The sequence below is a fragment of the Mobula birostris genome, chromosome 7 (assembly GCF_030028105.1).
Source record: "Mobula birostris isolate sMobBir1 chromosome 7, sMobBir1.hap1, whole genome shotgun sequence".
NCBI lineage: Eukaryota > Metazoa > Chordata > Chondrichthyes > Myliobatiformes > Myliobatidae > Mobula > Mobula birostris.
Window position 1 is genome coordinate 4,194,751 of NC_092376.1, and position 13,814 is coordinate 4,208,564.

The window sequence follows — 13,814 nt, forward strand, 5'->3', positions numbered from 1 at the left end:
TAAGCTCCTTTCTTGCTTCCCTATATTCCTCAATAGACCCATGTGATCCTTGCTTCCTAAACCTCATGTATGCTGCCTTCTTCCACCTGACTAGATTTTCCACCTCACTTGTCACCCATGGTTCCTTCACCCTACCATTCTTTATCTTCCTCACCGGGACAAATTTATCCCTTACCTCCCGCAAGAGATCTCTAAACATCGACCACATGTCCATAGTACATTTCCCTGCAAAAACGTCATCCCAATTCACACCCGCAAATTCTAGCCTTATAGCCTCATAATTTGCCTTTCCCCAATTAAAAATTTTCCTATCCTCTTTGATTCTATCCTTTTCCATGATAATTATAAAGGCCAGGGAGCGGTGGTCACTGTCCCCCAGATGCTCACCCACTGAGAGATCTGTGACCTGACCCGGTTCATTACCTAGTACTAGATCTAGTATGGCATTCCCCCTGGTCGGCCTGTCCACATACTGTGACAGGAATCCATCCTGGACACACTTAACAAATTCTGCCCCATCTAAACCCTTGGAACTAATCAGGTGCCAATCAATATTAGGGAAGTTAAAGTCACCCATGATAACAACCCTATTATTTTTGCACCTTTCCAAAATCTGCCTCCCAAACCGCTCCTCTGTATCTCTGCTGCTACCAGGGGGCCTATAGAATACCCCCAGTAGAGTAACTGCTCCCTTCCTGTTCCTGACTTCCACCCATATTGACTCAAGAGAGGATCCTGCTACATTACCCACCCTTTCTGTAGCTGTAATAGTATCCCTGACTAGTAATGCCACCCCTCCTCCCCTTTTTCCGCCCTCTCTATCCCTTTTAAAGCACTGAAATCCAGGAATATTGATGGAGGAACCCACCTGATTGCGGCCCTTATTCTGAGCTGGGCGTTTGGATCGGCTGTCGTACTGAGAACGGTCTTGCTTGTCCTTTTCCTTTGGGCTTGAGGGGCGTGGAAAGCAGCTCAGTTGTTTCTTGGCCTGGGAAACAAGGGAAAAATACAGTGGTGGTGAGATTGTAAAGAGTAATGCACCATGTGCGATCTGCAGTCATACCTGCAAGACCCGCTCACCGTCACTACACAAGTGGAGGAGTTAGCACCAGCTGCCTCAGAGCTGTGCTGCCATCGTGCCTGATCCACTTTCTTGGCTGGCCAACAAATTATGAGGGGAAACTGGATTGTGCAGAGGGGCAGAGGGGCAGACAGGCAGACAGGTCATCATGAACATGATAATACTGTGTTGAATAGCCCTGTTAACCTGCAGGTTCAGTCGGCGGTAAGGAAGGCAAATACAATGTTAGCACTCACTTCAAGGGAACTAGAAAATTAGAGCAAGCGGTGATGCTGAGGCTTTGTAGAGCACTGGTCAGATCACACTTGGGAATACTGTGAGCAGTTCAGAACAGTTTATCTACAAACCCCATTTCCAGAAAAGTTGGGATATTTTCCAAAATGCAATAAGAACAAAAATCTGTGATATGTTAATTCACGTGAAACTTTATTTAACTGACAAAAGTACAAAGAAAAGATTTTCAATAGTTTTACTGACCAACTTAATTGTATTTTGTGAACATACACAAATTTAGAATTTGATGGCTGCAACACACACAACAAAAGTTGGGACAGGGGCATGTTTATCATTGTGTTACATCACCTTTCCTTTTAGTAACACTTTTTAACCGTTTTGGAACTGAGGATACTAATTGTAGTAGATTTGCAATTGGAAATTTTGTCCATTCTTGCTCAACAGTCCGTGGTCTCCGTTGTCTGATTCTCCTCTTCATGATGCGCCATACATTTTCAATAGGAGATAGATCTGGACTGGCAGCAGGTCAGTCAAGCACACGCACTCTGAGTCTACAAAGCCATGCTGTTGTAGCCCGTGCAGAATCTGGTCTGGCATTGTCCTGCTGAAATAAGCATGGACGTCCTGGGAAGACAGGTCGCCTTGATGGCAACGTATGTCTCTCTCAAATCCTAATATACGCCTCAGAGTCAATGGTATCTTCACATACATGCAACTCACCCATGCCGTGGGCACTGATGCACCCCCATACCATTACAGATGCTGGCTTTTGCACCTTTCGCTGATAACAATCTGGATGGTCATTTTCATCTTTGGCACGGAGAACTCGACGTCCGTTTTTTCCAAGAACTAGCTGAAATGTGGACTCATCTGACCACAGCACACCGTTCCAGAGTCTTTCGGTCCATCTGAGATGAGCTCGGGCCCAGAGAACTCGCCGGCATTTCTGCAAAGAGTTGATGTATGGCTTCCTCCTTCCGTAATACAGTTTCAAGTTGTATTTCTGGATGCAGCAATGGACTGTGTTGAGTGACAATGGTTTTCCGAGGTACTCCCGAGCCCAGGTGGCTAATTGTCACAGTAGCATGATGGTTTCTTAGGCAGTGCCACCTGAGGGCTCGAAGATCACGCGCATTCAACAGTGGTTTCCGACCTTGCCCTTTACGCACTGAGATGTCTCTGAATTCTCGGAATCTTTTCACAATATTATGTACTGTAGATGTTGAAAGATCTAAATTCTCTGCAATCTTGCGTTGAGAAATGTTCCTTTTGAACTGACGAACAATTCTCTCACGAATTTTGGCACAAAGGGGTGAGCCACGACCCATCCTTGCTTGCAAAGACTGAGCCTTTGATGGACGCTACTTTTATACCCAGTCATGATACCCACCTGCTACCAATTAGCCTGCTTAATGCGGAGTCTTCCAAACCAGTGTTACTTGAATATTCTGTGCACTTTTCAATCTTATTTTAACTCTGTCCCAACTTTTGTTGAGTGTGTTGCAGCCATTAAATTCTAAATTTGTGTATGTTTACAAAATACAATTAAGTTGGTCAGTAAAACTATTGAAAATCCTTTCTTTGTACTTTTGTCAGTTAAATAAAGGTTCACGTGAATTAACATATCACAGATTTTTGTTTTTATTGCATTTTGGAAAATATCCCAACTTTTCTGGAAATGAGGTTTGTAAGAAAAGATGTAGCAGCATTGGAGAAGGTCCAGAGGAGGTTCACGGGAATGAAAGAGTTAATGTACGAGGACTCTGGGGCTATATTACTGAAGCTTAGAAGAATGAGGGGACATTGCATTGAAAGCTATCAAGTGCTGAAAGGCCTAGACAGAGAGGATGTGGAGAGCATATAGTAGGAGTGTCTAGGACCAGAGGACACAACTACAGAATAGAGGGATGTCCCTTTAGAACAGAGATGAGAAGGAATTTTGTATCTATGTACAGTTCGATGACAATAAATTTGAACTTGAAGTACATATGTTTGGAATGATCTGGTAAGTAAAACAAAGCTTTGCACTGTGTCTTGGTAGGCAGTGACTAGTGGGGTACCGCAAGGCTCAGTGCTGGGACCCCAGTTGTTTACAATATATATTAATGACTTGGATGAGGGAATTAAATGCAGCATCTCCAAGTTTGCGGATGACACGAAGCTGGGCGGCAGTGTTAGCTGTGAGGAGGATGCTAAGAGGATGCAGGGTGACTTGGATAGGTTGGGTGAGTGGGCAAATTCATGGCAGATGCAATTTAATGTGGATAAATGTGAAGTTATCCACTTTGGTGGCAAAAATAGGAAAACAGATTATTATCTGAATGGTGGCCGATTAGGAAAAGGGGAGGTGCAACGAGACCTGGGTGTCATTATACACCAGTCATTGAAAGTGGGCATGCAGGTACAGCAGGCGGTGAAAAAGGTGAATGGTATGCTGGCATTTATAGCGAGAGAATTCGAGTACAGGAGCAGGGAGGTACTACTGCAGTTGTACAAGGCCTTGGTGAGACCACACCTGGAGTATTGTGTGCAGTTTTGGTCCCCTAATCTGAGGAAAGACATCCTTGCCATAGAGGGAGTACAAAGAAGGTTCACCAGATTGATTCCTGGGATGGCAGGACTTTCATATGAAGAAAGACTGGATGAACTGGGCTTGTACTCGTTGGAATTTAGAAGATTGAGGGGGGATCTGATTGAAACGTACAAAATCCTAAAGGGATTGGACAGGCTAGATGCAGGAAGATTGTTCCCGATGTTGGGGAAGTCCAGAACGAGGGGTCACAGTTTGAGGATAAAGGGGAAGCCTTTTAGGACCGAGATTAGGAAAAACTTCTTCACGCAGGGAGTGGTGAATCTGTGGAATTCTCTGCCACAGGAAACAGTTGAGGCCAGTTCATTGGCTATATTTAAGAGGGAGTTAGATATGGCCCTTGTGGCTACGGGGATCAGGGGGTATGGAGGGAAGGCTGGTGCAGGGTTCTGAGTTGGATGATCAGCCATGATCATAATAAATGGCGATGCAGGCTCGAAGGGCCGAATGGCTTACTCCTGCACCTATTTTCTATGTTTCTATGTATAACAGTAATAAAAAACTAATTACTAATAATATTCAAAGCCTATGGTAGTGACACACTTCAAGAATAAATGATAAATGAGATTTTAACAAAGATTTTAGCTTTACTTGTCACACGTACATTGAAACCTATGGTGAAATGCGCTACTTGTGCCAACACACCCAAGGATGTGCTGGGGGCAGCCCGTAAGTGTTGCCATGCTTCTGGCGTCAACACTGCATGCCCACCACTTACTAACTCTAACCTGCATGTGCTTAGAAACCAGGGCGCCTGGAGGAGACCTACACGGTCACTGGGAGAACATACAACCTCCTTGCAGACCACACTGGGAATTGAACCCAGGCCGCTGGTGCGGTAAAGCATGCTCACCACTGAACATACTGAACCCATGAAAACAGGGACATCCATTTAGAACAGAGATGAGCAGGAATTTCTTCAGCCAGAGGGTGGTGAATCTGTGGAATTCATTGCCACAGACGGCTGTGGAGGGCAAGTTATTGAGTATATTTAAAACAGAGGCTGATAGATTCTTGATTAGACACTGTGTCAAAGATTACGGGAAGAAGGCAGGAGAATGGGTTGAGAGGGATAATAAATCAGACACGATGGAATGGCAGAACAGACTCGATGCACTGAATGGTCTAATTCTGCTCCCATCTCTTATGATCTGAAGGTGTTATAAAACTGTAAGGTACAACCAGGAATTCAACTAGAGTTTACTGCAGGGAGCCAGCCACTTGCGACAGCAGTTTTACACTTCACAACAAGCCATGTCCAAACAGGAGAAGCAGGTGCGGCTACGCTCAGCTATTCTTACCTCAGGGGTGCCCGATCCCTGGTGCGACTCCTCAGAGAGTCGCTTGCGTTGCCGGGTGGTGACTCCCTTCCAGTTGGGGTTGAGGGAGTCTGTGGCCAGGTTCCTTAGGCGGAGAGCACTGATCTCCTTGGGCAGCAGGGTGGCTCGGCGGAGGGTCTCGTTGGGGTCTCCGAGCTTCAGTTCGTCCTCAGTGATCACGGATTCAGTGATGGCAGTCTGATGGGGCGAGGTAGGGGTAAGAAACAAACCTTTAAATTACAATACTGGAGGCCTTGAGTACAACCACTGGATTCCTACCAAGTAGTCACTTACGTACAGGAGTGTTACCAATAATAGAAACATAGAAAACCTATAGCACAATACAGGCCCTTCGGCCCACAATGCTGTGCCGAACACATACTTACTTTAGAAATTATCTAGGAGTACTCACAGCCCTCTATTTCACTAAGCACCATGTATCTATCCAAGAGTCTCTTAAAAGACCCTATTGTATCCACCTCCACCACCGTCATTGGCAACCCATTCTACGCACTCACCACTCTCTGCGTAAAAAACATACCCCAGACATCTCCTCTGTACCTACTTCCAAGCACCTTAAAACTGTGCCCTCTCGTATTAGCCATTTCAGCTTGGGAAAAATGCTCTGACTATCCACACAATCAATGCCTCTCATCATCTTATACACCTCTATCAGGTCACCTCTCATCCTCCATTGCTCCAAGGAGAAAAAGCCAAGTTCACTCAACCTATTCTCGTAAGGCATGCTCCCCAATCCAGGCAACACCCTTGTAAATCTCCTCTGCACCCTTTCTATAGGTTCCACATCCTTCTTGTAGTGAGGTGACCAAAACTGAGCATGATACTCCAAGTGGGGTCTAACCTGGGTCCTATACAGCTGTAACATTATCTTTCAGTTCTTAAACAATCCCACAGTTGATGAAGGCCAATGCACCGTATGCTTTCTTAATCACAGAGTCAACCCGCGTAGCAGCTTTGAGTGTCCTATGGACTCGGACCTCAAGATCCCTCTGATCCTCCACACTGCCAAAAGTCTTACTATTAATGCTATATTCTGCCATCATATTTGACCTACCAAAATGAACCACCTCACACTTATCTGGGTTGAACTCCATCTGCCACTTCTCAGCCCAGTTTTGCATTTTTTCAGTTGAAGCATGCAGCTGAGAAGAAGGGAGTGACGAAATCGGGTGCAAAAAGTCTTTTTTTTAAACACCACTCGGGGAGAAGGGTCTGCACTGCGCAGGTGCGTGACGTAGTGCACCAAGGTTTGAAAACAGACCACCATATACAGCGGCCATTGTCGGAGTGGACTGAGTCAGAGTGGGACGGCTTTGGCTCAACAGGCAGGTCAGGGTAGGTTTCGGTAAGTTTTTTGTTCAGATAGTTTAGAGTAGAGAGAATGCCAGGCAGGATGTTGGAATGCTCCTCTTGCAGGATGTGGGAAGTCAGGGAGCCCTCCGGTGTCCCTGACAACAACACCTGCAAGAAGTGCATCCAGCTGCAGCTCCTGACAAACTACGTTAGGGAACTGTAGCAGGAGCTGGATGACCTGCGGATCATTCGGGAGAATGAGGAGATTATAGATAGTAGCTACAGGCAAGTGGTTACACCAAAGGAGCAGAGCACAGGAAACTGGGTCACTGTCAGGCGAGGGAAGGGGAAAGGGCAGGCAGAGCAGGGTTCCCCTGCGGCCATTCCCCTCAACAACAAGTATACCGCATTGGATACTGTTGGGGGGGGGGGGGGGGGATGACTTACCTGGGACAAGCTGCAGTAGCCAGATCTCTGGTACTGGGTCTGGCTCTGCAGTGCAGAGGGGAGGGTGGAAAAAGAGGAGAGCGATAGTGATAGGGGATTTGATCGTTAGAGGTGCAGATAGGAGGTTCTGTGGTCGTGACAGAGAATCCAGAATGGTTTGTTGCTTCCCGGGTGCCAGTGTCAAGGATGTCTCTGATCGATTGCATGACATTCTGAAGTGGGAGGGTGACCAGCCAGATGTCGTGGTGCACGTCGGTACCAATGACATAGCAAGGAAGAGTGAGGAGGTCCTGGAGAGTGAGTATAGAGAGCTTGGTAGGAAGTTGAAAAGCAGGACCTCGAGGGTGGTAATCTCAGGATTGCTACCTGTGCCACGTGCCAGTGAGGGTAAGAATAGGATGCTCTGGAGGATGAACAAGTGGCTGAGGAACTGGTGTAGGAGGCAGGGTTTCAGATTTCAGGCTCACTGGGACCTCTTCTGGGGCAGGTGGGACCTGTACAAGAGAGACGGGTTACACTTGAACTACAAGGGGACCAATATCCTTTCAGGGAGGTTTGTTAATGCTATTGGGGAGGCTTTAAACCAGATTTGCAGGGGGATGGGAACCAGAGTGCCAGAGCTGACAGTGGGGCTGGGGTGAAAATAAATGATGTTAAAAGTTCAAGCAAATCCGCTAATAGAAAGGTTGTGAGTGGTGGTAAAAATCTGCTGAGGTGTATATATTTCAATGCTAGGAGTATTGCGGGGAAGGCAGACGAGTTGAGGGCGTGGATTGACACGTGGAATTATGACGTTTTAGCAATTAGTGAAACTTGGCTACAGGAGGGGCAGGACTGGCAGCTTAATATTCCAGGGTTCCGATGTTTCAGATGTGATAGAGGCACAGGAATGAAAGGTGGGGGGCGGTGGCATTGCTAGACAGGGAAAATGTTACAGCAGTGCTCAGGCAGGACAGATTAGAGGGCTTTTCTACTGGGTCCTTATGGGTGGAGCTGAGAAACAGGAAAGGTATGGCCACATTAGTGGGGTTGTATTATAGACCACCCAATAGTCAGTGAGAATTGGAGAAGCAAATCTGCAGAGAGATAGCAGGGAACTGCAGGAAACATAAAGTTGTTGTGGTGGTAGGGGATTTTAATTTCCCACATATTGATTGGGACTCCCATACTGTTAGGGGTCTAGATGGTTTAGAGTTTGAAAAATGTGTTCAGGCAAGTTTTCTAAATCAATATATAGAGGTACCAACTAGAGGGGATGCAATATTGGATCTCCTGTTAGGAAACAAGTTAGGACAAGTGACAGAAGTCTGTGCAGGGGAGCACTTTGGTTCCAGTGATCATAACACCATTAGTTTCAACTTGATCATGGACAAGGATAGATCTGATCCTAGGGTTGAGGTTCTGAACTGGAAGAAGGCCAAATTTGAAGAAATGAGAAAGGATCTAAAAAGCGTGGATTGGGACCAGTTGTTCTCTGGCAAGTGGGAAGCCTTCAAAAGAGAAATTTTGAGAGTGCAGAGCTTGTACGTTCCTGTCAGGATTAAAGGCAAAGTGAATAGGAATAAGGAACCTTGGTTCTCAAGGGATATTGCAACTCTGATAAAGAAGAAGAGAGAGTTGTATGACATGTATAGGAAACGGAGTAAATAAGGTGCTTGAGGAGCATAAAAAGTGCAAGAAAATACTTAGAAAGGAAATCAGGAGGACTAAAAGAAGACATGAGGTTGCCTTCGCAGTCAAATTGAAGGATAATCCAAAGAGCTTTTACAGGTATATTAAGAGTAAAAGGATTGTAAGGGATAAAATTGGTCCTCTTGAAGATAAGAGTGGTCAGCTATGTGCCGAACCAAAAGAAATGGGGGAGATCTTAAATGGGTTTTTTGCGTCTGTATTTACTAGTAAAACTGACATGAAGTCGATGGAATTAAAGGAAACAAGTAGTGAGATCATGGAAACTGTACAGATCGAAAAGGAGGAGGTGCTTGCTATCTTGAGGCAAATTAAAGTGGATAAATCCCCAGGACCTGACAGGGTATTCCCTCGGACCTTGAAGGAGACTAGTGTTGAACTTGCAGGGGCCCTGGCAGATATATTTAAAATGTCGGTGTCTACGGGTGAGGTGCCGGAGGATTGGAGAGTGGCTCATGTTGTTCCGTTGTTTAAAAAAGGATCGAAAAGTAATCCGGGAAATTATAGGCCAGTAAGTTTGACATCGGTAGTGGGTAAGTTATTGGAGGGAGGACTGAGAGACAGAATCTACAAGCATAGACAGGGACTTATTAGGGAGAGTCAACATGGCTTTGTGCGTGGTAGGTTATGTTTGACCAATCTATTGGGAGTTTTTCGAGGAGGTTACCAGGAAAGTGGATGAAGGGAAGGCAGTGGATGTTGTCCACATGGACTTCAGTAAGCCCTTGACAAGGTCCCGCATGGGAGGTTAGTTAGGAAAATTCAGTCGCTATGTATACGTGGAGAGATGGTAAATTGGATTAGACATTGGCTCAATGGAAGAAGCCAAAGAATGGTAGTAGAGAATTGCTTCTCAGAGTGGAGGCCTGTGACTACTGGTGTGCCACAGGGATCAGTGCTGGGTCCATTGTTATTTGTCATCTATATCAATGATCTGGATGATATGTGGTAAATTGGATCAGCAAATTTGCTGATGATACAAAGATTGGAGGTGTAGTGGACAGTGAGGAAGTTTTTCAAAGCTTGCAGAGGAACTTGGACCAGCTGGAAAAATGGGCCAAAAAATGGCAAATGGAGTTTAATACAGACAAGTGTGAGGTATTGCACTTTGGAAGGACAAACCAAGGTAGTACAGGTTAAATGGTAAGGCACTGAGGAGAGCAGTAGAACAGAGGGATCTGGGAGTACAGATACAAAATTCCCTAAAAGTGGCGTCACAGGTAGATAGGGTCGTAAAGAGAGCTTTTGGTACATTGGCCTTTATTAATCAAAGTATTGAGTATAAGAGTTGGAATGTTATGATGGGTTGTATAAGGCATTGGTGAGGCCGAATCTGGGTATTGTGTTCAGTTTTGGTCACCAAACTATAGGAAGGATATAAATAAGGTTGAAAGAGTTCAGAGAAGGTTTACAAGGATGTCACCGGGACTTGAGAAACTCAGTTACAGAGAAAGGTTGAATAGGTTAGGACTTTATTCCCTGGAGTGTAGAGGAATGAGGGGAGATTTGATAAGAGGTATATAGGATTATGATGGGTATAGATAGAGTGAATGCAAACAGGCTTTTTCTACTGAGGCAAGGGGAGGAAAAAACCAGAGGACATGGGTTAAGGGTGAGGGGGGAAAAGTTTAAAGGGAACATTAGGGGGGGCTTCTTCCCATAGAGAGTGGTGGGAATGTGGAATGAGCTGCCAGACAAGGTGGTAAATGTGGGTTCTTTTTTAACATTTAAGAATAAATTGGACAGATACATGGATGAGAGGTGTATGGAGGGATATGGTCCGTGTGCAGGTCAGTGGGACTAGGCAGAAAATGGTTCAGCACAGCCAAGAAGGGCCAAAAGGCCTGATTCTGTGCTGTAGTTTTTCTATGGTTTCTAATGTCCCACTGTAACCTCTGACAGCCCTCCACAACACCCCTAACCTTTGTGTCACCAGCAAATTTACTAACCCATCCCTCCACTTCCTCATCCAGGTCATTTATAAAAATCACACAGAGTAGGGGTCCCAGAACAGATCCCTGAGACTTACCACTGGTCACTGACCTCCATGCAGAATATGGTCAGTCTACAACCACTCTTTGCCTTCTGTGGGCAAGCCAGACAAAGCAATGTCCCCTTGGATCCCATGCCTCCTTACTTTCTCAATAAGCCTTGCATAGGGTACCTTATCAAGTGCCTTGCTGAAATCCATATATATAAATCTACTGCTCTACCTTTGAAAGAGAGCAGAGAAAATTGATGAGGATGTTGCTGGGACCTGAGGACCTGAGTTACGGGGAAAGATTAAATAGGTTATGATTTCATTCCCTGGATAAGGGTGATATGATAGAGGTATACATAATTATGAGAGGTATAGATTTTTCCATTGAGGTTAGGTGAGACTAGAACTAAAGGTTAAGGGTGAGAGCGTGGAACAAGATGCTAGCGCAAGTGGTAGGCGTGGGTTCGACTGCAACACGAAGAGAAATTTGGTAAGTACGAGGATGGGAGGGTTATGGAGGTCTATGACCCAGGTGTAGGTTCATAGGAATGGGCAGAATAACAGTTCGGCACAGACTAAATGGGCCAAGGGGCTTTTTCTGTGTTATCGTGCTCTATGGCTATAACTGATTAAATTGTACATTTATTACGGACCACAGCAGCATAGTGGTTAGTGTGACCCTATTACAGTTCGGGGTGCTGGAATTCAGGAATTCAATTCCAGTGCTGTGTGTGAGGTGCTTGTACGTCCTTCCTGTCAGCACGTGGGTTTCTTCTCGCAGTTAGTAGGTTAATTGGTGATTGTAAATCGTCCTGTGGTTAGGCTAGGGTCAGATAGGTGGGTTATGTGGCTTACTGAGTTAGAAAGGCCTGTTCTGCGCTGTGACCTCTAAATAAATAATTAAGAAAATACTCAAAACTGTTCTCCAGAGGAGGGAGAGGAAGCGACCCCCTTCACTTCTAAACGGACAGCTGGAAGAAAGAAAGGACAAGAGGCTCCCAGGGTAAAAATCTTTTCTTTTGTAAGGGTTGTTTGAACTATTTCTTCTCATAAGTGGAGGTCACACATTCAAAATCATTGGTATAAGATGAAGGAGAGACTCACTGTGGACTTCAGGAAGGGGAAGTGTGAAGAAGACATACACACACACCAGGCCCCACCGAAAGGTCAATGGTGGAAAGGGTGATATGATAGAGTCAAGTCAAGTCAGTCTGTGCCTTATTCTCAGAGGGGAATGTACTAATACAAGGATGCATAACTTTAAAATGTTTAGAGGAATCGCCTGCATCTACATCAAAATGATTTTGGAGCAAAGATAGAAAGGATAGCCGGAGACGTTTTCCCAAGGTGGAAACGACTAATGAAAGGGGGCATAATTTTAAGGTGTTTAGAGGAAAGCATAGGGAGGGATGTCAGAGGGAAGTTTTTGTAGAGTTGTGGCTGCCTGGAACATGCTGCCGGCATGGTGGTACAGGCAGATACATTAGGAACTTTGAAGAGACTCAAACTGACGCAGGGATAATAAAAAAATGGAGAGCTATATAGGAGGTGCCTTAAGATTGTTATAGCTGGGGCGGTAATGGGGGCAACACCCACCACCTATTAAATGCTCCTAATAGTTTGTGCCTCAAATAGCCTCTGACAACCAAGTCCAGCTCCTGGCCTTCACGTGTGGCTCAGTTACTAAGCTCGGTGGAACCTTTATTGCTGATTGGAACTGGGCATATGTGTCTCTTTGAAAGAGGATTGGGAAAACAGATGGTCAGGGACCAGGTGCAGCCTGATCTGTAGTAAATTTCTACCACATTATGTATTATTAGAGTAAATACAGTTTTTGCTTTTTGGATATAAATTAATCAGCTGCTTTTTCACAGTAAACTGAGCATACAAGAGATCACCCACAAAGCTCTGGTCAGAGAGCATCTGGTAAGATCGGATTTGACTATATTCACCAACTCAACTTGATTATATCCACCTGTACTTTTATTCATGTAGTAAAATTTGCAAGAAAGCCTAGCATAACAGAACAACAAACAGGAATAAAAATTAGTATGTGCAGTCTACAGAATCACGTGTTGTTGGTTATCTTTATCATACTTGATGTGTGCATTAGGCATCTGTATCCAGTTTCTGCAAGTTATCAGTTTAATTAATCTTAACATTTACATGAATGCTCCCTACCAGCCTTGTACTCGTCTGTAACAGATTGGTTACGCGCAGCTTCCTGTCAATCGCCCTCCTTCAACTCACTCTTTGGGTGTGTGTATTGGGGAACGGAACATTTATTGATCTTCCATAGTTACCACAGTAAGTTTAGTTCTACTGGCTGGCTTCCTTGGCCACCTCACAGAGTATTTCAGAACTCAACACATGTTTGTAGGAAGTATGTCTAAACCAAAATCAATATTTTTAGGTCACAACTAAATTGGTTGAGTTCTCACAATCCCGCATCCTCAGTCACTTTAATGATTCCCATTTTTATTTATCTGACTTCATATTCTTGAAGTGAAATTCCAAATTGATAATTCAGTTAAAATTCACATCCAGTAAGATGAATCTCTTCATTATTTCTCTCACATATAGTTTTCTTCTGTGAACATTGTTTATAATTCATTGAAGGGGCAAAGGCAGGTTACTGGTGCCTTAAAACCAGTTGCTTTGGCCAGATGGGGCTCGTCAGCCGTGGTTGGCAGCTCATGTAGAAGGAAAACTGGAACCTCCACTGCCTTGCGGCTGTACCCCCTCATGGGGAAGGCTTCGGGAGTAAACTCTTAAGAGAAAATTCCAGACAGCTGGAGTCCCTAAGGCAGTCCTACATTGAGTTCAATGCTGACTGGCAACTCCTGCGACACTGCTGGTACCAAACAGTATCGGTCTCTGCCGTTCCTTTGGGTTCATCAGATGTGTGGAGAGGGAGAGCTTGGTCTTCATATCGTACTGCTCAGGCTTGTGTATCTAGACAGCTAGGATGCAATATCCATGGTCGACTCTGACTGATAGAGGCCTCGCACTCAGAGATGTAGGAGGGAAGGGTTAGATTAATCTTGGGGTAGGTTAAACAGTCAGCACAACATTGTGGGCTGAAAGGCCTGAAATGAGCTATAATGTTTTATGTTTTACGATAGAGGCATTCCGTTGGTCAGGGTTGACCATGGATGC

The 13,814-nt window shown here is 45.0% G+C and overlaps 1 protein-coding gene across 10 annotated transcripts in view; it reads right to left on the bottom strand.

The window, feature by feature from the left end:
- The window catches only part of LOC140199965 (nuclear mitotic apparatus protein 1-like), a 191,607-nt gene that overhangs the window by 11,920 nt on the left and 165,873 nt on the right, over positions 1-13,814 (bottom strand). For all 10 annotated transcript variants that reach the window (XM_072262487.1, XM_072262488.1, XM_072262489.1 and 7 more), the window contains 2 exons: positions 5,207-5,422; positions 869-988 (listed from right to left, as the gene is read on the bottom strand). In XM_072262487.1, the coding sequence (XP_072118588.1) occupies positions 869-988; positions 5,207-5,422 (336 nt within the window). The remainder of the gene's footprint in view (positions 1-868; positions 989-5,206; positions 5,423-13,814) is intronic.